This window comes from Myxocyprinus asiaticus, chromosome 1 (genome assembly GCF_019703515.2).
Source record: "Myxocyprinus asiaticus isolate MX2 ecotype Aquarium Trade chromosome 1, UBuf_Myxa_2, whole genome shotgun sequence".
In the NCBI taxonomy this organism is placed as follows: Eukaryota; Metazoa; Chordata; class Actinopteri; order Cypriniformes; family Catostomidae; genus Myxocyprinus; species Myxocyprinus asiaticus.
Genome location: NC_059344.1, coordinates 52,487,808 through 52,515,208, shown reverse-complemented (window position 1 = coordinate 52,515,208; position 27,401 = coordinate 52,487,808). Strand labels below are relative to the sequence as shown.

The following is a 27,401-nucleotide window of genomic DNA, read 5'->3' as shown; positions in this document are numbered from 1 at the left end:
CAAAAGGGTCTGTCTGAGTGAGAGTCTCACCTGCTGCATATAGATTCGGGGCTCTGGGAGGGAGTGCTGCTGGTACTTTCACTCTTTTCCTTTCATGGACAGAGGGAATATCATATAAGCATGGTCAAACATTTATATCCTATGGCTTCTATGTGTTTTCAATGTCTTAAAAGTAGTTTTGGAGAAAAGCCAAAAAAAGGAAGGATTAATGAATTCAAAAGGTGCACTAAGAAACATTTTACACCTAAATAAACTATTAGAACTTTAAAAAATATATATTTTGTACTCTGACATGAGACGAAGACACTCGGTCTTATCCATGGCCTACAAATCTTGTTTATTCTACAAAAGGACTAATACTGTCATATCATATATAGTGCATCTTTATTGTAAGATGAACCCATGTTAACTTTAGTCCTCCTGACCTGAGATGACTCTGTAAGCGGAGGGCGACATCTCTCCTCTTCTTCCTCTGTTACACTGTTATCTATGAAATCCACTTGCTCTAGTACTCCATTCACTACATAGAAGAGAAAGGACCAAAAGTTATAGAATAAGGAGTATTCTGAGTAGCCACAATTCAAATCCAGAGAGGTAATGAACATGTAACACTGTGTGTTTACCTTTGGGTGAGTCTAGTAACGTTTCTCTCTCCTCTTCCTCCTGAAAATTTTTATGTTCACGGGAAATCTCGGTCAGTCGTAACGACCGCTCTGAGAAATCATCAGCAGACTGGAGCAGAAAAGAAGGTCATACACACATGCAGAGCTGCTTAGATCATCCAAATGAAATGAAAACTCTTGATAAGCAGGCCCAAATGGAAGCTGCTGACTTTTTGCCCTTACATTTTTCAGACAGTAAAATGTGTTAAATGGAGTTGAGAGTACTACACTGTTATTGGCAGCTGAAAACACAATCAAGTTAGCCCCATGAAAGCCCCTATGAAATCACTTGATTAGCAGTTTTTTCTTTTGACGCATTTCCTATTGAAACAGGAAGTTTGGGCAGGGCATATCAAAGGTCTCATAACTGTTACGTCACAGCCATGAAACATGATTTGTTACTTGCTAGTCGGTTGCAAGTGGAATAAGGTGGAATGTCATTTTCATTCTAGATAGCATATGACAGTACAAAAATCTGTCTAGTAGGGCTGGGTGATAGGACGATGTAATCGGATATCGGCGATATCTTACAAAAATTCTGATGCCGATTGTGACACTCAATTGACAGATGATGATCAACAATATCGAGAAATGGCAAAACCATGGATCTGGGAAGTCGCCAAATATATTAAACAGTAGCCCAGGGTGTGAAACTAATGTAACAAGGTTGAATCCAGTTCGCAAGCTCCTCGTCCGAAAGAATTTCATGTGCTGGTAATTTTGCTCATCTTCCCACAACAGGCAGGCGACCTGTAAGATGTCTCAGACTGACACATGACAAGAAATGCTGTTAGACACAAAGACACACGCTTGAAGAAACACACGTTATTATATTTTTAAGAACAGACAAAAGCCGTCAACGCTCGTGTCTGATTCGCTGTTTGTTCAGAGGACTGTCTCGTGGAACAAGTGCGTGTACTCTGTTTCATTTGTCTGAAAACTGTTTGCAAGAATAATGTCGTCTATGAGAATGCTGCAAATGATCTCCGATCATCTCAGGAGGTGCGGTGAGTTTAGTTCACTTTATTTCCACGGACCAGTTCGCGGTTAACATGCATTGTGAACCCCGCTCTGCAGGTTGAGTAATACTGTATATATGCTTCTATTAAAGAAACAAAAGACGAAAGTGATTAAATCATAAAATAATACAAGGCACTTTCACCTTGAACCTAAAATTGAGTTCAATTTTTTTTTCTTTAGGCAGCATTAACTGTACTACCAAAATGCAACACAAACACAAATTCAATAAGAACATATCTGGCAGCATTATTTTGGGAACACAAGGGAATTTATTAGGCTTTATTATTATGATTATTATTATTTTTACATTTATAATTGTCTTTAGTTCTTAATCTGTAGGCTATTAGTAATTTTCCACCTGTTGTCATTGACAGATGTTTGTGTGATGGCAAATGGAGCTGTTGGAGACGGTAAATGTTTGGATTTGGGATTGAGGTGGTTAAATAAGATTTTTTGATCAATTTATTTTAAATGGCTTTTTTCATTTATTTTAAAGTTCAATTTGAATTTAGAAATGTCTTATGTTTTTCATGTTTCAATAACTGAATTAAATTTTTAAATAAAGCAAAATCAATAAACCAAAAATATTCACCAACCCTCAGCAGGGGGGTTGACAATATAATCATATTACCATAATATTTTTTAAGGTGATTATCGATAAAATATTTTTTACATATCGCCCAGCCCTACTGTCTAGTGCAAGATGAGTCATCAATATTTTGGGGCTGTTTCCCAGAAGAGATAGACTGTAATTTTAAATGTGTATATCTGCCAAAAGTTAATTTTGGCAACTTATAGGTGTACAATCAGCATATATTTTAAATTTAAAGGGGTCTTTAATCAAAGAAGACACAAGGGCAAGGGAATGCACAGAACTTTGCGAATCACAGCCATTCCATTTTGTGAAAACCTGCAGTTGCAGATTCCATGTGGGCCTATTGGTAAGCATCAAACTTCATCTGAAATGGTGCATTAGTCTTTAATGGAGCCTTAATGGTCCAAAATACCCAGCTCTCCTCATACCTCATTTCCTGACCATCTTTTGCTGCCGCTGTCCACACTGTTAAACCCAGAGTCAAGGGCACCATACTGACCAGGGAACAGGTCCTGATCCAAGAGACTGGAGAGACCACACACATACAAGCAGAAGCATAAGAAGGGTTTCCCTGGAATCAGGTAATTAGAGTTTATCAACACCCTGCACTGATTGTGAGCCCCCTAAAGACCTCTCGTCCTTGACAATCTCTCTCACCAGCAGTTGAAGGCAGTGGGCCGCAGCGCTTTCTCAAACTGGTCCTGAGTTCTTTTGCAGGCCTCCATGTTTAGATATTTGAAGATGTGGAACTTTCCTTTGGAGCAGATCTGGGCGGGGGGCATTTGGAGGGGGTTGTTGTCGAGGATGATGGTTTGGAGGTGCCGCAGATGGCGGTAACACACAGGCACATGAGATATGCGGTTGCATGACACATCCAACCGCACGAGTGGCAACTCTGACAACTCTGAGACAAGAGAAGTGCAAATTAGATGACTGAAATCATGCAGCTGCAACAGAGAGAGACGCTTGGACTGGAAAAGTGTGCCCGCTTTTTGTATAAACTACAGAGCAGTTTTTGGGATGGTTGTTGATTGGGATGGTGTGAGACCTCCGCTGGCACAACAATTTCATTCAGTGTTCTAGGTTATTTTAGAGCAGGGTTTAAAAACAGTTCAAGGAACGCAAAACCGAAAACAAATTACTTTTTTTTTTTTTTTTTTTTTTTTTTTACAGAGTGTAATTGAAAACAGCAACAAAATTATTTCATCGTTCAAGAGTGTAAATATAATTTTAAAATGCTGGTAACTGGTTAGAATTTTGATTGGCATTGTCACAGTAAAGTTTCGGATTTACACCACTTACTCTTGCACAAATAAATAAGGCTTCTCTGTTTAGTTGAACATGATAAACATATGCTTTGATTGTGACTTTTTTTTTTTTAATGTTATTAATATTGAAAGGTATCACAACAATCCCTTATGTAACATTCCCTAATATTAACTAAAATACAATAAGAGAAGTGTGCGATCATTTGTTTGGGATACAGACCTTCGGGTAAAGTTGTAAGTTGGTTTCTTTTTAAATTTAAATCCCTTAAACATTCTAACTGGCCCAGCTCAACAGGCAGTGACTGCAGCTCATTACAGCTCACATCCTGACGCAGAGACAAACAGCGAGAGAAAAAAAACAAGAGAAAAAGATTACAGTATACTGTAAGAGCTGTGTATGTGTGAAAATCTGTCACTAAAGACCAGTTAATTAAGGTTTTGGAAATACTGCAAATACCACAATGCTGAGAACCCATCATAACTTATACCACAGGTAGTCATGTAGATAGTCACATTCGTTAGCGAGTTGTACATACCAGTTGCCGTAGGTGTGTGAGTGTATGTATAGTGGCCGGTAGGGCTGATAACTTGTTGTTACTGACGATGAGCACTCGCAGTAGAGGGAGCTGACACACTGATGGCTGTAGATTGGACAGATGGTTTCGACTACACAGAGAGAGAGAGAGACAAAGACCATATGGAGGGAATTGTTTTTTCAATGATGTAAATGAATGCAATTAAACACCAATTAAAAGATGCCATGACAGATTTCTATACAGTCCTTTCATTTCTTCAGCAACAGAGAAACTGAAATTTCACTCATTCAAATAATAATAATATTTTTATTGTAAAAATGCAAAAGCTTTTCTTTTAGGTGTAGGGTTAGATGCGCAGGCAACATCCCCCAAAAAGGAAAATGGCTAAAGAAACACCAAATAATATTTTAATTAAAAAGTACAAATGCACAAAGGTTTGTGTGAGTGTTAGGTTTATCAGTGGGATTAGGGGGCTGAAAATATTATTAGCTCATTGGCTAGTATTAAAACAATAGAAGTCAATGGGAATCCCACGGCACAATAAAAAAAAAACAAACGTGTGTATGTACCCGATGTTGAGGTAGGTGAGGGCTTGTAGCTGGCACAGGCTGGGCATGAGGGATCGCACACAGTTGTGGTACAGGCTAAGCGTCTCCAGGGAGACAAACTGACACACCTCCTCTGGCACCTCACAGAGCCGGTTCTTTGACAGGTCTGAAAGAAAGAGCCAACAATCAGTTATTACAGAACAATAAATGACCAATCTCTGACACTAACACACGACTGACAGCCTTCAGGAGCAAATCACACGGAAGAGCTTACAAACAAAACTACGATGATGCAAATAACTTGTGTACAGAATAAACATCCCCCTTATAACTGAGGAGGTCAACCTTCAGTGTAATAGAAATCAAATAAAAACTAAATGAATAAACGGGTTAATCTCATGTCATCATCTCCGGGTCATATTTCACACAAAAATCAAAAGGGCCCCCCCCCTTTTTTTTTTTTTTTTTTTTTTTTTACATAAAGCCTAGTTTTGTACCATCAAGATTTTTTGTGACCTTATTTTCATGACAATTAAGCACTTTTTCTCCAAAAATTATCATTACTGCAATGTATCCAGCAAAGTCTTTCTAGCAAGTCAGTCCACTATCGGCCAGTCATGCCAGTGCAGTGCCTATCTACTTGAATGGGGGAACACCAAAATCTCAAAAACGTTTTGTCAAGATTGCGATCAAAGAGCATATTTTAAATCAGCAGTAAAATCTGAAAGAAACTGGTATCATAACTTGTGCTTCTTTACCTCATATTATGCTAAAAAACTAAATTTTCCCGGCTTGTATAGCTAATGCGCATGCATGCGCACTCTCGAATTGACTGACAGGCGATGTCTGTATCTAAAAGGTGATTGGCTCTTTTACCTGTAAGGCGGGACTTCCTTTCAACATCCGTTGACCACTGGGCGCAAGAGCTCCTTGGTTGGGCATTCCAATTTCTCCCATTCATTTTAACATAAGTGGCCTGTCTCTCATAAATAAATTTGCTCTATTGCAGTGCAAAATGACTGTAATATAATGTAGCAGAATAAATTTTTTTAATCAGCATAAATGCAGCACAACAAATACTACAATGATGTATGAATAATTTACATAGTTCAAAAATATATTAGGAATGTGCTATGTTCTTGGCAGATTTTGTGAGATTCACCCAAACCAAAACAAACTAGAGTGAATATGATCTCGCCTTTTTTGTCATTTGCCCTCTGTTTATATTCTGTTTGAGTCCCTTTCAATAGCAACAGAACATTCAGACTATAGATGCATTCTAAGCAACAGGAATGCACTTATTGTCTAGCAAATGCATTCAAATACTGTTTGTGCGGTGTTTGGTTTTTGTTATCTAGGGACAGGAAGCACGCACACAGCCACAATGTTTCCCAAAGTGAACAAAGACTTTTTTTTATAAGAATTCAGATTTCATCCAAGTCCATTTTTGACAGCAATTGAGGATGTGAGCTTTTGGTCTGAATATAGATCCAAACTGTTCCAATTCTCTTCCATATTGTCATTCCAGACAGAAGTTGCTCTCTCAGTTATAATCTTGAAACACACACTCCCTCTGTGGCACTGGATGTAGGTTCAGGATGTATTTCTGAAAAGAGGAGGATTTTAATTTCAGGGCCGAGAAAGCTTTGAGCAGGGTGTGTGAATGTGAGTGTAAGGGTGACTGTAAGTCTTCATTTCTGCACTGTCTAATTGTCCAATCTGATCTCCTTCTCAAAATCTTTTGTTCAGCTGTTTTATTTGGCAAGGAAGTGTTTCCCACATCTCTGTTCCCAGTGGGAACTAAAGATTCACAGGGGCAGCCCACATTTGCCACAATGCTCTGCACTGCTGTGAACTCATACCAGCCTAACGTGGCAGAGGTCAAGAGAAATGCCAGTGTGCCCATTGAGAAAAAAAACAAAAAAAAAATGATATGTACAGGTCTGAATGCCTCTGAAAGACTTCTGAAACTTGTCTGGTACATAAATATTATTAACTTCTATATGATATAATATAAAATTGCATGCAATAATAATTTGTTTTATATATTTTAATATAATTTTATATTTAGTTTTAATAATTCTGTACATTAATTTATAACACAGCTCTCTGAATCGATTCTGATTGGTCAACCGCATAATCCTGCAGTCTGATAATCCTATACATCAAAGGATATAGTGATAACAGACTGGTCATCCGGTTATTGCGAGTCATCTTTCACTGAGATCTCTACAAGCTAATAAAATAATTTCAACGTAATATTTCATGCCCATTTATTTAGCAAGTAGTCTTGTAATAAATGGGATACTGAGCAGTCAGATTGACATTTTTTGCCAAATAAACACCGGCAGAACTCTGACGCAAACCTGAGGTGAAATTCAGCTGTTTCTAGAGCCTCTGTGGTCTCTTTATTCTCAAATAATAACATAATTTCAACGTAAATCAATATTTTACGTCCATTTATTTATTTATTTGGTGTAACAAATAGGATAATGTACAGTCAGCCGGTCATTATTGCAAAGTAAACCTCTTCAGGGTGATACAAGACCTAAACACCCTGTCGGGGCTTATTTTGCTATAGTGGCTGGCTAACTGTCCATTATCCCGGACCCTTACTTTTTAATAATGAAAGCTGAGAAATCACCATCTAATAATTTGACATCCCAGACTACGTCTTAATACATGCCTGTCCTTAAAGAATAGTTATCAAATATTTACACCTAATAATTCTCTCATCATTTACTCATATATACCTCATGCCGTCTCAAACTTGTATGACTTCCTTTCTTTTGCAGAAGACAAACAAAGATATTCTAAAGGATATGAGGTCTTTTGTCTATACTATATAAGTTGACGGGGTCCAAAACTTTTAAACTCCAAAAAAGGACATGAAGGCAGCATAAAAGTAACCTTTACAAGTGGTTTAATGCATGTCTTCTTAAGCAATCAAATACGTGCTTGATTGTTAATGCGAGAACTTAAGTGTTCGCAAAACAACTGTAAGTTCTTGCATGAATTTGCTAGTGCAAGGATCCGTGAATGAGTGAAGTGTCTTGGTGAAAAAGGAACACATTTTTGCATTGTTTCTCACTTTAAGCGATCATATCTCTTCAGAAGATATGGATTAAACCCCTCGAGTTGTATGGATTACTTTTATGCTGCCTTTATGCCCTTTTCTGAGCTTGAAAGTCAGTACCCTATTGACTTGCATTGTATGGACAAAAACACCTCAAACATACTTCAAAAATGTTTGTTTGTCTTTCAAGAAAAAAGACAGTCATATGAGTTTGAGATGGCATGAGGGTGAGTAAATGATAAGAGAACTTTTATTTTGGGCGAACTTTTTCTTATTTTTATTACAATAGAAGTATTTATTATTATTTATTGATTGTTTTTATTTTTTATTATCATACTATTATCTTATTTGCTTTTTTCTATGACTGAATTTATGAGAGAATAATGAAAAAATAATTCACCCAAAAATTTAACAGTTCACCTTTAAAGAATCACCCAAAGTTCTCATAAGTTCACCAAAGTTCACCCAAGTTCTCCACAGTTCACAAGTCGTATGGACCATTTTTATACCTTTATGGTGCTTATATCTTTTTTGAATCTTGAAACCCTCCATCCCCATTTATTGTAATTTCATGAGCATTGCTCCTTTTTGCTTCGGTTGTGTGATTTGTTAACTTCTGGCTCAACTATTGGTGCGAGTTTGAGGTGGGACTATGTGTTTTTCCGACCAATGGAAAACAGACAGAGTGTTTGGGGAACCCGTTTCATCCAGTGCATCTAGTGGCACAGAAATAACACACTTCACCTTAAAAAAAAAATTCTGCCCGAGTGGCATTGCTTAGTGCTTTAATTTATGTTCTTACAATGTTTACATAGAGTTCCCGAAAACAGAAGCCTAAATTATATCACTTTCTCTACAGGGGCTCACAAACACCTCCTGTGTGAGGTCTAAAGCTATGCCCAGCCTCAATGACACGTATGAAAGATTATTATGGTATGACAAAAATCACCAGCCATTAGGCAGCACTGTATTTCAATATTACCCTAAGGGTCTCACTCTAAATATCTTCAGTGTGTGATGAACAGACTTCTTAAAAGTGGCAGGTGGCCTGACCCCTCCTCTCTCTCTAACCGCATCTCTCTCTCTTTCTCAGGCATCTGAGCGTTTTTCTGCCTGCTAGGTCTCTTCAGTGTAACTGTAGCTGGTTTTGCATCTGCTATGTGTGAGAGAGTGTTAATCAATGCACACACACACACACCCCGGGTACATATCCTCTCCACACCCTTGATTCCTTCTCTGGCCATGGAAGGAGATTACACAGATTAGCCTGCAGGATAAGAACAGACTTGCTTAATTTCAGACACACACAAAAACAACACATAAACAAGGCCTAATTTTCCTTTGAGCTTCACACAAGCTCTATGTAACATTTGCTAGCCAGATGACTACTTGTGCAACAGCTGAAGTTTGTTGAAGTTTGCTGATGGTCTCCATGAAGGCCAGGTGAGGTCACACACAAAGATTTTACTCTTTGTACCGGTAGCCAGGAGCTGTACAGTCACCACTGAGATTAAATGAAACATGATGCTGTGTCTGTGTGTTAACACAAGACAAGACCTGATGAGTCACCATTACCTCAGATATCTGAACAAAACTTGTATTTAATTCTCCATTGCTGTGTGTATTGTGTTAAAGTTGAAGTATTAGTGGTACCAAAAAGGATTGCAAAAATAATCACTGTTTCTAAACAGATTTATATATATATATATATATATATATATATATATATATATATATATATATATATATATATATATATATATAAACTGCCAAATATTCACTTCTCTGCCTTTGTTTGGACAAACAGGTAGTTCCACCAAAACTCATACCATTGGTTGAGCCAGAAGCTGACATGTGGGACCTCTCAAATAAAAGAGAGCAATGTTTTGAATGTATCACAGATCTACAGTGTCTACTCTTATTGGGAAGTCAGCCTAAGAATAGATTTCACATAGTTGTGTTTAAAGGAATAGTGCAGACAAAATTGAAAATTCTGTAATCATTTACTCACCTTGAATGACTTTCTTTCTTGCGTGAAAAGGCCATTAAATGTGCACTTAGTAACTTTTTGTTTGTGTCATCATGGACTTACAGTGACACCTAGTGGTGTGCATGCAGCATCATTCAAAATTAAAAGTTTTCAGTTACAGATGCCATTTTAGAAATTCACTATTCACAATCAGCCATGATTAATTTAATCTAAGAGTTAAAGTGTCCAATAACAAGACAGTTACTGACATTAAGCGAGTAGTATTCAGCTGGTCATGTGATTCTAAAATGGCAGCCCCCATGAGGGTGCCCCTGCCCCATGTAGAATAAAACAGCTTTTATAAGGTTACTAAAATGACTAGAGTCCTCATCTCATGTGAGTGGTTGATTTTATACATATTTTTCAAAATTACAATTCATTTCTTTAGGATTAAAACTTTTTTTTTACTGAGGAAAACATTACTGAGTGCACCTTTAAGACAATAAAAGATTAAAAAAAGCCATACTCAGAATGTGTGAACCTCTGTTTTCCATAGGGCTGTCGATTTAACACTTTCATTTAGTGCAATTAATTATATGAAAAATGATGCATTAAAAAAAAATAACAATCATGCCCTTGACCCTTGTGTAAATTGTTATAAGGACTGTTCCTATCATCAGAGCAATTCAAGCTTGATGTACCACCTTGATGCAGAAGGGGGCAGTCAGTGCTCCAGCTATAAACTACAGGCAACATGCCTCGTCAAACTAACGAGCAGCAGGCAGTTATATTTCTGTTGCAATTTCTTCAATTTCAGGCGTCTAGCTTTTATTTTGAATCGTGATTTTACTTTAAATCAAGCTTTTATTTTGACATGTTTTTGAGGGAAGCTTCACTTTTCCAGATTAACAGTTCACTACATGGCCCAGTGTGATCATTAAAGCACAAATGCTGTGATTTAATTAAATAAATATATAGTCTACATGTTCTACTCTCTTCACAGTGGATGAGTGCTCTGCTCTGTCATCTCATACAACACACAGCATGTATCAGCTTCACACATTCACTTTAAAAGCATGCAGCTCATGCAGACTAAGATTCCAGTCTTACACGGTTAATAAATCACACTAGGACATGTCACGATTTTATAGGAGTGGGTGAAAATAGATCTGATGCATTGAGATCTTCATTTGAACAATCTTGATAGCGATTCTTAAATCCCAAGGTCAGTTTCTTACTCAATGCGCAACCCTCCACAACAGCAAGAGAAAATCACTCCCATTTGCAACCAAAGTTTGCGCTGTGCAACTAAAATGTATACATTTGGCAACTGGCTAATAAACGTTTAGATTTCACTCACCATTGACTGTGTAGTATAGTGTGGATCATTAATTAGAGAAATCCTTTCACTGTGTTGAGAGTAACAGTTGTTCCATGTAATGCATGTCCAAATACAAGATCCAACTCATTTGTCATTAAATATTGCTCTTTTAATACCCTTTCTGTTCTTGATAAAAAATAAAGATAAAAAAAACATTTAATTCTAATCATGCATAGCACAGATGAGGTAAAGCCATTTCAGTATTTCTCATTAACATGTGCTGGTTTTGTTAAAGAGACAGTACCGGTTTCAGCACATGTTCAACAAATCAATGTAAATACTTTTAAATAGTAGAAATTATGCATTTAAACAATAAACATGTAAAAAAAGAAAAAAAAAAAAAATATATATATATATATATATATATATATATATATATGAAATATAATGTTATTTATTGATTAAATCATGGCTTTGTTCATTTTTAAAAAGCAAAAATGTGTCGATGAAAAAATAATAAAATAGAATTAGTAAAATGTATATTTTCATAATGTACCTAGTTAGAAGGTCCCTTGTATAAAATTATCAGCATTAGCAGGGAGAGAATGTCTTTCATATGTAAGCAAAAGGGACATTATAACTGAAATACCCATATAAATCGAATTAAATCGGATTCGATAGCTTTTGAATTGGAAAGTCATTGACTGACTCGGCAGCGAGACATCAAAGCACCTGCCAAAGCTTTCAGACACAGCCAATGACTTAAATTTCTGCCTTTTTCTTACTAAAACTTTTGCATGGCTTCAGAAAACTTATATATAGGACACAAGTCGCATGGACTAGTTTAATGGTGCTTTTCTTTCCATTCCTTCTCTTCCTCTGGAGGAGGAACAAGAATAAACCATGCCTTGACATGGGGGCAGAGGGGAAAAAAGGGAGAGAAAGAGACAGAGAGAGGGGGGAGAGGAGAAAAAATCTTGAAAGGGGGCAAGTAAATGAGTAACAGCAGCAGGACAATAGCAGTGAAAACACTGAATACCGGCCTGAGCCAAGGGGGTGACGGAACAAATGCACACGGGCCAGAATGACTCAACACAATCAACAGAGCACAGAGAGATGTGTGTGTGCGCATGTCTGTCAGTCAAACACACGAGTGAGCGCTTTTAAAGTACATCAGTGAATTTAACGTCAGAATAATGCTGATTATTTGACCTCACTAATGCTATAGAGTGCTCTAATGCTCACTAATGCAACAAATCCTGGTGTGATCAGAGGAACGTACATTACATCAAGTCTTTCTGCTCTCCTGATCTGGAATTTCTCATGCTACTGTGTCGGCCATTCTGGCAACCGAGGGAATTCACAGCGGTCATTATCACTGCTGTGTACATCCCGCCACAAGCGACACAGACCGGGCACTCAAGGAACTGTATGGGAGTATAAGTGAGCAGGAAATCGCACACCCTGAGGCAGCGTTCATTGTGACTAGGGACTTTAACAAAGCCAATTTCAAATCAAGTCGCACCAAAATACCACTAACACATCAGTTTCAACACACGAGGGGGCGAGTTTTGGACCACTGCTACTCTCCCTTCCGGGATGGCTACAAATCCCTCCCCCGCCCACCATTCGGTCCGCTTACAGGCAGAAACTGAAACAGGAAGCACCCACCCTCAGAACGATCCAGTGCTGGTCAGACCAATCAGATTCTATGCTACAAGACTGTTTTGCTCACGCGAACTGGGAGATGTTCCGGTCCGCCTCTGATGACAACATCGAGGTTTACACTGATAGCATAACGCGTTTCATCAGAAAGTGCGTAGAGGATGTTGTTCCGACCAAAACAATATGGATCTACCCCAACCAGAAACCATGGATTAATAGCGATGTTCGCGAGGCACTTGATGCGCGGACCTCCGCTTTTAATTCCAGGAACGCGGAGGAGCATAAACAAGCCAGTTATGCACTCCGCAAAACTATCAGAGCAGACAAATGCCAGTACAGGGACAAGATTTAACAGTTTAAGGACAGTTTAACACCACTAACTCTAGAAGCATGTGGCAGGGAATTAATATAATCACAGACTTTAAAGGGAATAAAAACTCTGCCTTGAACACCACTGTCTCTCTCCCGGATAAGTTAAATACTTTTTATGCTTGTTTCGAGGGAAATAACACCGCCCTCGCGGAGAGAGCTCTCGCAGCCAAAGCTACAGAGGTTAGTTCACTCTCCGTCTCTGTAGCGGATGTAACGCGATCCTTCCGATGGGTGAATATCCGTAAAGCCGCGGGTCCAGATGGCATTCCGTGCCGCGTCATCAGAGCATGCACAAACCAACTGGCTGGTGTTTTTACGGACATTTTCAACCTTTCCCTCTCCTTGTCTGTGGTCCCCACATGCTTCAAAATGTCCACCATTGTGCCTGTACCAAAGCAATCCAAAATCACTTGCTTAAATGACTGGCGTCCTGTTGCTCTGACCCCCATCATCAGCAAATGCTTTGAGAGACTAATCAGAGATTACATCTGCTCTGTGCTGCCTCCCTCACTGGACCCATTGCAGTTTGCTTACCGCAACAACCGCTCCACTGATGCCACTGCATCTACACTACACACTGCTCTCTCCCACCTGGAAAAAGGAACACTTATGTGAGAATGCTGTTTGTATTGTAGTCTGTTTGTAGACTACAGTTCAGCATTCAACACCATAGTGCCCTCCAAGCTTGATGTGAAAATCCGGGCTCTGGGCTTAAACAGCTCGCTGTGCAGCTGGATCCTGGACTTCCTGTCAAGCAGACACCAGGTGGTTAGAATGGGCAGCAACATCTCCTCATCACTGACCCTCAACACTGGAGCCCCACAGGGCTATGTTCTCAGCCCACTCCTGTATTTCCTGTACACACATGACTGTGTGGCAATGCCATCAAGTTTGCTGATGATACGACGGTGACAATCACAGACAATGATGGAACAGCCTACAGAGAGGTGGTGCACGCTCTGACACAATGGTGTCAGGAGCACAACCTCTCCCTAAACTTCAGCAAGACAAAGGAGCTTGTGGTGGACTTCAGAAGAAAAGACAGAGAACACAGACCCATCACCATCAATGGAGCACCGGTGGAGAGAGTCAGCAGCTTCAAGTTCCTCGGTGTCCACATCACTGAGGAACTCACATGGTCCGTCCACACTGAGGCCATTGTGAAGAAGGCTCATCAGCGCCTGGTATGGCAATAGCACCGCCCACAACCGCAAAGCACTGCAAAGTATGGTACGAACTGCCAGACACATCACCGGAGGTGAGCTTCCCTCCCTCCAGGACATATATACCAGGCGGTGTGTGAAAAAAGCCCGGAGGATCAGAGACTTCAGCCACTATTGCACTTGTATATATGGTTGTGTGACAATAAAAGTGATTTGATTTGATTTTGATTTGAGTGCTAAGTGCACTAACCAAATCGATCAAAACACCCGTGTGTTAAGCCCTTTTCATTATTCCTTATTGCACTATAAAACCAAAGTTTTTCCCAAGCACTAGTCTACAAACAAGGCTCTAAACTATAAGTCATGCATGGGATCAGACACAGTTCAAATATTATAATCCAACAGGACAGGCGTGATTTATACAAGCTTTTAGAAAAAATCTAGATTTAACATGATCAACTTCACAATAACACCATGAAGGGCAGACTGATTACATCAATAAGCAGATTTGGAGCATTAGCACGCTTTTGTTGTTTTCCTCTGTGAGTGGTGATGCATATACACAACTGATGGGGTGTTGTGGGTGGTTTCCAGGGCGTTTCTATGCTGTTTCTAAGGTGTTATGACTGGTTTTTAGCACATGGTTGCTAGGGTGAGTCAAAAGAGCCCACTCTCAAATCTCTACAATATTCTGGTCTCTGGATATGGCTTGGGTCCCTCATTCGATGTAAATCTATGGGATTTTAGCATCCATCAGATGAAAATCATAATCTTAAAAGAAAATCGCTAACCAGATCGCTTTAAAAAATAAAATCGCACAATTCAATTTGATTTTTTAAAATTCCAATTAATTTGGGTATATTTCAGTTATAACGTTAATTTTGCTTGCATATGAAAGTAATTTGACGATTCTCAAAACCACTTCCAAACAAAATACTAATTTGAGTAAACACTGTTTCAAGTTCTCAAGTAATTATTTAAGATTGGTCAGTAGGGCTGCAACTAACGAATATTTTGATAAATCGACTAAGCTAATGATTATTCGACTATTTGGCGATTATTACAACAATTAATCATTAGCTCTTAACCAACTATTCAGCTTGTGCCCGACTTAAAAGTTTGTATTAAGCGTGCTTACTAACAATAAAGAGGACAAAATCATCTTTTAAAAGTACCTCTAAATGACATTCACTGAATTAAAGGAAAAAAACACTTTTTATTAAGTTTAATTCAGTAAAAAAAATTACTGCAAAAAATCCTATTGTTATCACGTGTTTTTGTCTTGTTTTCCATTTAAAATTGTCTAAAAATCCTTAAAACAAGATAAATTTACTAGAGAAGCAACATATAAGATATTTAGACTTGCTATAAGAGAATGCATCTAAAATATAAGTGTATTTTGTATATAAGTGTATTTTTTCACTTGGTTATACTTCTGCGAGTGCAGTAAAGACAAAATATGCTTATATTCAAGATCAATCCTCTAAAAGCAAGTCTAAATATCTTATATGCTGTTTCTCAGGTGAATGCATCTTTTTTTAAAGGAATTTAAGATATAATATTTGTATTTTAAATATTATATTCAACATTCTCAGATAACAATTTTTCTTCTGCAGTATAGCTGCCAAAGTAAATGTACATTGTTTTAAAGGAGTTTTAGATATTTATATTGGAAAACAAGCCAAACAAAAACAAATCAAAAACGTATTTTGTTGCAGTGTATAATGGGGCGAAGACTACCCTCTCTCACCTTTCTGCTCACTTCAATCCATCTTTAACTCACAAAAAAACAAACTCTCTCTTATTAATAAAACTGCATATTGCCAATTTTCTTCACAATAATAAACACACAATGACGCATATATTATGATTCAATAAGCCGCGAGCAATCACGTTATAATCTAGCTGCATTAAGTGTCAGGGAGGGACGAGCGTCAGGGAGTGTGCATCAGCCGGGTGCAGTTTCAATCTCTCCCCCTAAGATCGGGACATTCATGCAACTCACAGAAGAGGGGCTGACCGCACAGAGAAATGCCAGTTTCTGAGTTTTTAGTTATTTACATGACCTGCTTCCGTATTATTTGAACTTTAATAAAGCTATAATGCATTCAATATAACTGCATTAAAGATGTAACGCCGAGGCGTGTTCTTTAAAGATGCTCAACACGCAAGTTTTGCTTCAGCGGAGTGGCAGCTCCAGCTCCACTTATTCCACAACAAGAGTGCTCCTGTATTTACTTATTTTGTATTTTTGCATTATAATTCCCTCATACTTTGTGATCTACATCACCTGAAGCTGTGAAAGTTTAGAGTGCATCTGGACTGTGAGCTGTGTAATTCTTCCTCTCCTCAGTCAGGCCCGAGCTGCAGTGCTGCTCTCATGTGCCATCAGAGTTTAATGTGATATCATGTTAAGTTAAATTAGATCAAACGACTATTCGACAACAAAAGATTTTGTCGAAATTTTTTATTGTTGATGTTGTCGATACCTTCGATTAATCGTTTCAGCCCTAGCGGTCAGTAATAAAAGAAGAACAAAGAAACAAGTTACAAGAGGTAGAACAAAAAAAAAAAAAAAAAAAGGCTATTTGGCTGCTCTGATAGTTTTGCGGAGTGCATAACTGGCTTGTTTATGCTCCTCCGCGTTCCCGGAAAGAAATTAAGAAAATAAGGCTTTATGTTTTTAACATAATTTTTAAGTATTCAAGAAAGCATGTAGAAATTGAAATAAAGAAATGTAGGCTAACATAAAACTACTTAATATACTGGTCTTCACTGTATGATTGTAATGCATTACTACTTTTTAAAGCTACAAAAATCTTATCCAGCCAAGAGGAGTGAGTGGTTTTATTTGTTTTCTTGTTATTGTTGTTTGATTAATATTAGCAACATACACACAGTGGCAGTCCCATAATTTGATACAATTTAGCTTTTTTGTCCCGCTGTTTACATTCACTTTAGACATAAAAGATACTGTATTCACTGTGTATTTTACCGTTTAGGCATGTAGCTGCATTACAGCAACTCACCAAGTTGCACAGCGCTGGCACAGAGAAAAAGATCGATCTTGTGATTTTAAGAATTAATATTGGGATTGTTTGAATGAAGATCATGATTAATATGAAATTTTTTTCCCAGCTCTTCAAACGGTGCACCACAATGCGATAGTAGTCCTCCAACATGAGGAGGTTACCCCATGTGACTCTACCCTCCCTAGCAACCGGGCCAATTTGCTTGCTTAGGAGACCTGGCTGGAGTCACTCAGCACGCCCTGAGATTCGAGCTTGCGAACCCCAGGGTTGGTAGCCAGCGTCTTTACCACTGAGCTACCCAGGCCCCTTTTTTAAGCTGTATTGAAATATAATAACAATGGAAAGACAGGAAAAAGACTGTTTTGCGCCTACATCTCTATGCTCTTTGCATATTTTCACACAATATACAGATTAACATTAGAGATAAAAACAGAATCGTTTTCAGGATACGATGTTTGTCTCGCGCATCCACAAGTGTCTGATTGACTTGTGTCTGACTGGCAATTTAAAAACTTTAAAGTGTTTAGATGCAGTAGAGTACACCTACCACTTTACTGGTGATTGCGTTTCATGCCTTTGTTGCACTCGTGGGTGATCTTGTTGAGTGACGATGATAATTAAATTCCACCATACAGAGTGCAAAAGACATGTCCCGTGAGTGAGCGAGAGGCCGACGGAGAGGGAGGGAGCTGCACTTCTGCTCATATCTTGATCAGCTCCAATTCCAATCACACTTTTTTCAACAAAGTTTACAAATTGGTTGACCATCAATATTGATGATGCCTTGTGGGTCTTTTAAATAACCATAATATTCCCACACCGCAGACTTCAGCCACTTGGCGAAGGGAAATAAAGGTTCAGGATTTGACTTTTCAGTGCGCTGCTTTCTCTCTCGTGAAGTTCGCGCATGTGGCTTTTAAAATGAAGCGACAGTTCAGTGAAACAGGAGACGTACGTCGCAATTTAGAGATTTACTTGATCAAGTTTACACGATGCTGTGTAAATGTATGGAAGCCCAGGAGTGCCATTTTCAAAAGAATTAAGGAATAAATTATCAATCTACTAATTTGAAAATAAAAATGGGAATAAACCAATTTATAAATGGACAAATAAATGGACACATTTAAATGTTAATAAACCACTTTAAAAATGGACAAATAAATAGACACATTTAAATGTGTTTATTTAATTCTTGTTTTAAAATGTACTTATATTTAGCAATAAAACAGCACATTAATAAAGTCATTTTTAAATGCGCCTTTTAAATTGCATTTTAAAAAGCATTTGGCAATTGCTTTTCTTCATCCATTTGCCAATTGCTTTTCTTTATTGTTTGACTTTTCCTTTTCTTTTGCCGTTTGTCAATTCATACCAGCTGAAGCCCAGGAGTGCCAATTAAAAAATAATTAAGGAATAAATTACCAATCTATTACGTTATTTGAAAATAAAAATTTGAATAAATCAATTTATAAATGGACAAATAAAAAAACATTATAAAAATAATGTTTATTTAATGTTTAAAAATGTCATTTTAACAATACAACTGTGCATTAATACATCATATTTATTTCATCTTTAAAATGTCATAAAATGTAGCAATAATTGAGTACATTAATGAGTCTTTTAAATGCACTTTTTAATGCACTTTAAAAGCACCTTTTAAATTGCATTTTAAAAAGGTATTTGCCAATTGCTTTTCTTTTTCGTTTTGCTTTTCCTTTTCTTTAACCAATTGAGAATCGAGTTTAAAAAAAAAAAATGCCATTGGACTGTTGACTCGTGAGAGCAACCTATGAACTTTCGACTCAGTTATAAGACACACCCCCTCTCCCATGTGCCACTCAAAGAGGATGTAAGACGGCCTGTCATTGGATGACGGTATGAGCAGTTTACGTGATATTACTGGATCTGTGAATCCTGCACATAAGAAACAGATGCGAACATATCACAAGTTAATGGTGGCTCGTTCACTGTTGCTGTGAAATACTGAACGCAGCCCTACCTGAGCATGCACAGTGATATGTGTCCAGGGTGGGAGCTGGTAATCATGATGCTGTCAACAGAACCAGCCTCCCGACCCGCACCCCAAACTGAAACACGTGACGGAGGCAAAGGCAATGGCTCGAGTTGCTGGAGAAAGCCAATGGACATTCCAGAACTTATACTGAAGAAAACGCACTTCCCCTCTCAGTTAAATCACATTTATTTTAAAAACACTGTATGATCATCTTTAAATATTTTATTTTTATTAAAATAATTGCCTGTGTCTGATCTAGAAAAGATGGACTGTTGGAATGACAGTCAGCTGATGATACAGAGAAGGCAGCGAGCACACTTTTGTGGAACAAATGGTAGTGATGTGTATTACTTGTGTATTACAAAAGTGTCTCTTTCAAAAGAAAAAGAAAAAAACATATATATATATATATTTTCCACACCAACCTGCTGTGTATATCTGTTTATAAAGTCGCAAATAAAGTTTGTGCTTCATCTTTTGTTGTGCTCATCTTCATAAAGATGTTTATTGACTGACAGGATCTATACACACAGTAAATACACAATGCACACATTCTTTTAGCACATTACACTTTTACAATTGTAGTCTGGGTCTTATGAATTTAACAATTAGAATTTTGAATGAATTTACATTTTAATTTTACCAGAATCGATTATGTTATAGGCAAAATTTAATTGACACAGATAATGGCAATTAACATGTCAAAGATGTTTGAGGTAAAATGTCCAAAATTTAGGCCAGACATTTTCCGGGAGAAAAAAAACAATAATCAACAACTCTTCACTGCTAGAATTGTGTGACGTGAAACAGTCACTTAACATAACTTTTACTGGAAGAAAAAAAAGACCTTCTGGTTGTGTAAACGAAAGATAACACTTTACAAACAGAAACAATTTAGCACAGTTTCATTGTGTCCCAGTACTTATGATCGATGGTCTCACCTTTAAAATCCCGCATTATGTACCAAATCTTGATTTTTTTTTTTTCTTATATCATTGATTGGGATTGGAGTAGCACAATAAACTGCAGCTGGGATTCCATTCATTTTGCACTCTTGCAGTCTCTGTGTGTGGGCCATGCAGTCACAGTAAAAAAAAAAAAAAATACTAAGATTTTTTTATATATATATATATATATATATATATATATATATATATATTATGGGGCAGATTCACTAAACAGTTGCGCCACATTTGCGTGTGATATTTCAGCACAAAAAACCTGCATCTTATTCACTAACCACCCACAATCTATTTTAGCACTTTAGCACTTAACTCTAATCTGCACTAAAATTGCAGTGCGTCTTGAGTATTTAAATAAAGTCATTGTCATTCCTTTCCACGCAAACATGCCTCCGCTCTTCGTAAATTAAGCTCATCCATTAGGCTTCAGCCTTGCCGGTGCCAGAAGCCATTTGATTCCTTAGTGGTATTTTATCAAAATATAATAAAATTGACAAATGTACTAGCCCTAGACCAGGACCGTAAAAAAGATTGCTTTGCCTAAGCAACACTGCTTGCACATAAAGAAACAAACAGTACTTTTGAAAAACATGTTTACATTTATGTACACTCACGTGAAATGAAAATCATATCTGTAGTCCAGTAATAAGCGCTAGCAAAAAGGTAAAACTGAATATGTTTTAAAATAAAACCAAGCTGGAATGTCGTCTTTGGTTTACTTCAGTTATTTCCTTTTATAAAATCACTGGGGATTGTCATATGACTGGCGTAACAGCTTTAAATGAGGACTACAGTTTAACACTACCAATTCAACATTTATAAATGTCTTTTGAATGAATGGTTATTTTTTGCCCATCACCTTGTTGACAGTTCTTATACTTGCTATTAAACTTATAAACTAATTGTTTAATTGCGTATGGATAGTTTATTAAGCAGATCTTGGTTGAGTTAAATGTCATGTATGCCATTAACAGCCTAGTTATGGTGAATAATGTGATTACCAAAGTTGTATAAGTTGCTGTAGTGTACTGTTTCAAGCTTAATTGTGGTGTAAGATAGATGAATCGACAGAAACACAGTGAAGATGCTAACTTTCTGTACGCATAGTTCCTGAAGAGGGGCAGTGGTAGCTCAGCGGTTAAGGCTCTGGGTTACTGATCAGAAGGTCGGGAGTTCAAGCCCCAGCACCGTCAAGATGCCACTGTTGGGCCCTTGAGCAAGGCCCTTGACCCTATCTGCTCCAGGGGTGCTGTATCATGGCTGACCCTGCACTCTGACCCCAGCCTAGCTGGGATATGTGAAAAAGAAGAATTTCACTGTATATGTGCAATAAATAAAATAAAAAAAAAATTTGAAGTTAACAAATATTATATGCAGATGCCACTCATTTGTGTAGCTTTCAATACAACTCAAATGCACAAATACGTTCGACAGTAATACTAGACCAACAACAGAATAAAAATTAACATTAAACATACCAATAATTTACTAAACTGCCCTACAAAGCCAAACAATACAACCAACACAGAAGTATTTACACTGGATTATAAACAGTCTTCATTTTCCCTGAATCTGATAACAAGTCATATAACAAGACAGACAGAGGCCCATTATTTTGGTAATAAATTAAAATTGACAAAATACTACTTTTTGCCTTTTGAGAGATGTAAAATGAAGCCTAAGTATACAATGAACTAAACCTAAATCAAAAACAAAAGCATTGTTTTCAATTATCAAAGACATTTTCTTGATTTTCTTGAATGCCTTTAATCACCATTGCATGTCTTTCTCAGACCATATCATAAAGTATATTAATACTGGGCAGAAATTCTTTGTAATTCTTATGTCATTTATATCATACAACATAGGAATAGCCTATAATACCTGCTGTCTAAATGAAGGATGACAGCATTTTGTTGTCCATATACATTTATTTAACTTTAGAATATGTTATTGATAAATGTGAACATTGAACAAGTTCAGTTTCACATTTTGTAGTGCACTGTAATTTAAAATGATCTTATTCAGAATACAAGATTTGCAATAATAACGACAATAATATTAAGTCTATTCTTTATACATACGATTTAAGAAATATGCTATAATTGGGGCTCGGGTAGCTCAGCGAGTATTGACGCTGACTACCACCCCTGGAGTCGTGAGTTCGAATCCAGGGCGTGCTGAGTGACTCCAGCCAGGTCTCCTAAGCAACCAAATTGGCCCGGTTGCTAGGTAGGGTAGAGTCACATTGAGTAACCTCCTCGTGGTCACTATAATGTGGTTCTCGCTCTCGGTGGGGCACGTGGTGAGTTTGCGTGGATGCTGCGGAGAATAGCGGGAGCCTCCACACGCGCTACGTCTCCGCAGTAACGCGATCAACAAGCCACGTGATAAGATGCACGGATTGACGGTCTCAGACGCGGAGGCAACTGAAATTCGTCCTCCGCCACCCGGATTGAGGCGAGTCACTAAGCCACCACGAGGATTTAGAGCGCATTGGGAATTGGGAATTCCAAATCGGGGAGAAAAGTGGAGAAAAAAAAAAAAAATATTCTATAATTATTTTATCATACGAACTCAACATCTAACACTGAAATTGCATCCGTTTACTGTTGTCTTTTGTTACTCGTTTATTGATTGGCTGCTGTCTCTGTTTGGACGCTAATGATTGGTGGCTGCCTGCAGCAGGTTTTTCCTACTCTTTCGACAGACATTGGCAGGCACTTCCTGCTCTCTAAAATTGGTCTGTGCTTAACAATATGAGAAACACTGCCCCCAGTGGCCAAAACGGTGAGTTTTGTCAGGCGTATGGGCAAGTGTGAGCTCCATTTTCCAGGTGTACTGTCCACAGAGGGGTGCCAAAAGCATGTTGTGAAGAGAGTTGTTTTCAGCTGTACAGGCTGTAATAGAGTGAAAATGAACGCATATTTTATAATCTGTATTCCCCAATCCAAACACCAAACCTAACCATTTAGTGGAGGAAACATCTGTTACAGGGAAAAATGCAACCTCCGAATTGCGCTCATCACTGATTATGCGAAAGCGTTTAGTTCCTGGTTTCAACACGGGATCCAAACCAGGGTCTTTCTGCTGACGCAACGCACTTCTGGTTGCACCACAAGAGAAGGTAAAGACACTGGAGGCGATGCAAAAACATCTGATTGGAGATGGCACTCTTCAGTGATTCGTTAATAATGTGGCCAATCCTAGGGTAATAGAACTCTCGGAAACAACATGCCGACTTTCTGTGTGGTCATGTTTTCTAAATCGGGCAGTGCAACAAGTTCACCTTTAATGAAGTAAATACAGAAGGAATGTTTACTCTAAGCAGCCTTTTGTGCACTGGAGAAAGGCCACTAGTGAGTGAGTGTGTGTGTGTGTGTGTGTGTGTGTGTGTGTGTGTGTGTGTGTGTGTGTGTGGTACCATCTTTGCAATCTCCCCAAGCTGGCAGGCAAAATGTGGCAGAGGTGCGAAGAAACCAAAGCTTTGTATCAACAGCAAACAACTTGAGGATCTGTTGCTATATACCTAAGCCTGTTGCGATTATTAAATGACCGTCTGATCGTGGTTATTTGATCTAACCGCTATTATTGGGCAATATCATTCCAATCACATTTTAATGCCCAAAAAGGGGAATTTGAAGTGAATATACTGTATAAATGCCACAAATGGCGTGTTTGTGTCATTCAGTTGAACTCCGAGTCCGAGCATAACTGAGCCGCACAGCGGACATCAACCTGCTCCTGTCCGAAGAAGCGTGTGAATCGCTTTCCAAGTGCTCTGATGCACGCGCTGTCAGCAGAGGCTCACGCCAAACTCCCGCAAAAATATAAATGAGCAAGCATAAACTGTGATAGTGAATGCAAAGCGCTCCGGTTTCACTTCAAAGCACTTCCTGGTTCATACACACACTGTTAATGACACCAAGTGACACAGGAGGAGATGCATGCATGCTTACTCTATATCTGTGGATTGATGAAATGATGAAACAAATTCTTATAGGTTTTGCTTCATGACAAATAAGGGCTCGTGGGTTTAATCAAAGACCATTAAAATAATGTGTGAAAATTAAGAAATTGGCACAGAAATATTTTATAAAATAATATAAAATATATATAAAAATTATATTTTATTTAAATAATAATAATATAAAAATACTGTACAAGTTCAAAAACAACAGTGTAAATGTAAAACTGACCAAAACTAAAGCTGACCAAAAAGAGAGACATATTAAGTATTCAGGAATACTTTGATATTTAAAACGTTATTTTTCATGTCATTCATAAGTTTCTAAAGCCTTAAAAGAAAATCATTTATCCCTAATTTATTATTTAATTTATATATTTCAAGTTAAATAAAAATGACTTAAGGTGTATGAAGCACACATGCAGAAAAAAGCAGACCTTAAAAAATTTGACAATTTATATGACAGTTAATTGTGAAAGCCTTAAAGAGACAATTAATCATCATGGCCCTAAAACAGACAATTAATCATCATAATAGTGTTAGGTGATTGTCCTGATTAATTTGAATTTGTGTTTTGACACGTTTTGTTTGTTTTTTAATCGAGATTTAGTTAGATACGTTGTAAATCCACCAAAGGCTGAATAAGGTAGAGAAAAAGAATTCATAGTGCTTGTCTTAATGCCACTCTCGATCTGATCAGCTGCACGAGTGCACATGTGTGGTGTGCTCCAAATGAATGTGACAGGTTAACAACACAGAGACCAGTGGCGAATTCTCAGGGCCAGCAAAGCCTTCTCTGCTGGCCTAACATGCCAAATAAATAAATATTTTATATTCATATAAAATATTCATCCTTTCATTCTCAATCACCTTTTTGCCTATGTATTTTTAATCGCTTTCCACTCAATTAATCTACAAACAAATAGAGAAAAACGAAAAGTTTATCCAGTCAGAATTTATTCCTTGATGCTTACAAGCAAAGTGTGACAACTGTTTCAAAAATCGCATGCCTGAAGCAGTGCGAGTCTGAGCTCCACCCCATCAGGCCTTCAGAATTTCCACAGAATCCCTTAACAGTGCAAATGAATGAGCAACTAAAGTCAGACTGTCAGATTCATCAGCCAATCAGATTGATTTATTTGTTCTTGGTGGGTGTGATCTTTAGGATATGTCCCGATCGAGGCCTTCTAGATGGGCTTGAGTGACGCAATCACGCTTTAAGTGATGTACATAACTCAAGAGCGAAAAGTGTAAGATCAAGCTGTCTGATGAGTCAGCTGTCATCACCATTGAGAAAGAGATCCTTATGGATTTAAAAACAGGAGATTTTCTGCATGACCGTGTGATTGCTTAATTTATTAAACAGGAAAGGAGGACCGATTTTCACTTCAAGTAAATTGGTAAGTGCTTTTTACATTGTTATAGCAACATCAGGAGTTTTCTAAGTGTAAATTAGGCTGCTTGAGAATTCAGTGTCTGATCAAGTTTTGAAAAGCAGTGCTGTGTTCCATTTAACTCGGAAAGTCGGATTTTACATCTTCCTAGGAAAAATACAAATGGAATGCATCTTGAAGTCAGAATTACAACTTGTAGGCTAGTGCAGAAATTCTCAACTCCGATTTCGCTGAGATGCAGGTGCATGATATCACACAAACATGTCAACACTCAGGGAGTTATACAAAGTAAGTGATGAACATTCACTTTATTAAGTAATATCGATAAATGAGTTTGTTTCCACAGTACATGATATTAAAGCTTGTTTAACAAACGCCTGCAGAAACAGGAGTATAAAACATGGTAAATTATCTCTTTTGATAATCGTACACCTGAAGCACAAATGCTAGTGCTGCAGCATTGTTTATCAGCTGGGTTGCTAGGAGACATCTCTAATGAGAGTCAAACCCCTGCTAAGCTAACGGGAGCGTTGCAGTTCCGAAAATCGGGGGAATGGAATGCATTTATGGTTGGAGATATCAAGTAGGAATATCCCACATCCAACTTGAATGGAACGCAGCATAACCGTGTACCCTGACGAAACTTATTGCCAGCAACATTTAAATCGCAAATATTATTAGATAGATTTTTCCAGGTATTATAGACCTCCTTGGTAGATTCATATGAAAAATTATGATTTTTGAATGTCTGTTCAGGAGACGTTCATTTTACAAAACAGTTGGGCTGAAATGATTAGTCGACGTTATCGACAACAAAAAAATATCGAATAGTCGTTTGATCTTAACGTAATATAAGATCATATGAAACTCTAATGATTGCACACAAAAGCAGCACTGCAGCTCGCACCTGACTGAGGAGAGGAAGAAAACACATCTCACAGTCCAGATGCACTCTAAACTTTCCAAATAGCTTCAGGTGATGTAGATCGCAAAGTATGAGGGAATTTTAAAGCAAAAATACAAAATAAGTAAATACAGAAGCACTCTTGTTGTGGAATAAGCAGAGCCGGAGCTGATGCTCAGCTTAAGCAAAACTTGCGTGTCAAGCGTCTTTAAAGGAACCACCCCCCGGCGTTACATCTTTAATGCAGTTATATTTAATGCTTTATAGCTTTATTAAAGTTAAAATAATAAGGAAACTGGCATTTCTCTGCGCAGTCAGCGCCTTTTCTATGAGTTGCGCAAAGTGTCCTGATGTAAGGGGGAGAGATTGAAACTGCACCCGGCTGAGGTACACGCTGTTGTGGGGACGCTCGTCCCTCGAGTGTGCGCGCTTAATGCAGCTAGATTATAACGCAATGGCAACTTATTGAATCATAATAAGAAATGCACAGTGACATATTATGATATGGCAAAACACAGCTTTATTAATAAGAGTTTGTTGTTTTGCGAGTTAATGATGGATTGAAGTGAGCAGAAAGGTGAGAGAGGGTAGTCTTCGCCCCATTATACACTGCAACAAAATACATTTTTGATTTGTTTTGGCAAATCAAAAATATCTAAAACTCCTTTAAAACAACATACATTTACTTTAGCAGCTATACTGCAGAATAATAAAAAAAAAAATTTAATCTGAGAATGTTGAATATAATATTAAAAATACAAATATTTTAAAATATCTAAAAATCCTTTAAAAAAAAAAGATGCATTCACCTGAGAAACAGCATATAAGATATTTAGACTTGTTTTTAGAGAATAGATCTTGAATACAAATGTATTTTGTCTTTACTGCACTCGCAGAATTATAACCAAGTAAAAAAATACACTTATATAC

At 37.7% G+C, this 27,401-nt stretch overlaps 1 protein-coding gene across 3 annotated transcripts in view; it reads right to left on the bottom strand.

Moving 5' to 3' along the window:
- lrch4 (leucine-rich repeats and calponin homology (CH) domain containing 4) overlaps nt 1–27,401 on the bottom strand; it is a 69,435-nt gene that overhangs the window by 16,511 nt on the left and 25,523 nt on the right. For all 3 annotated transcript variants that reach the window (XM_051698311.1, XM_051698300.1, XM_051698291.1), the window contains exons 2-9: nt 4,651–4,795; nt 4,082–4,211; nt 3,766–3,871; nt 2,935–3,181; nt 2,706–2,802; nt 624–732; nt 426–520; nt 31–89 (exon numbers count right to left, since the gene is read on the bottom strand). In XM_051698311.1, coding sequence (XP_051554271.1) covers nt 31–89; nt 426–520; nt 624–732; nt 2,706–2,802; nt 2,935–3,181; nt 3,766–3,871; nt 4,082–4,211; nt 4,651–4,795 — 988 coding nt within the window. The remainder of the gene's footprint in view (nt 1–30; nt 90–425; nt 521–623; nt 733–2,705; nt 2,803–2,934; nt 3,182–3,765; nt 3,872–4,081; nt 4,212–4,650; nt 4,796–27,401) is intronic.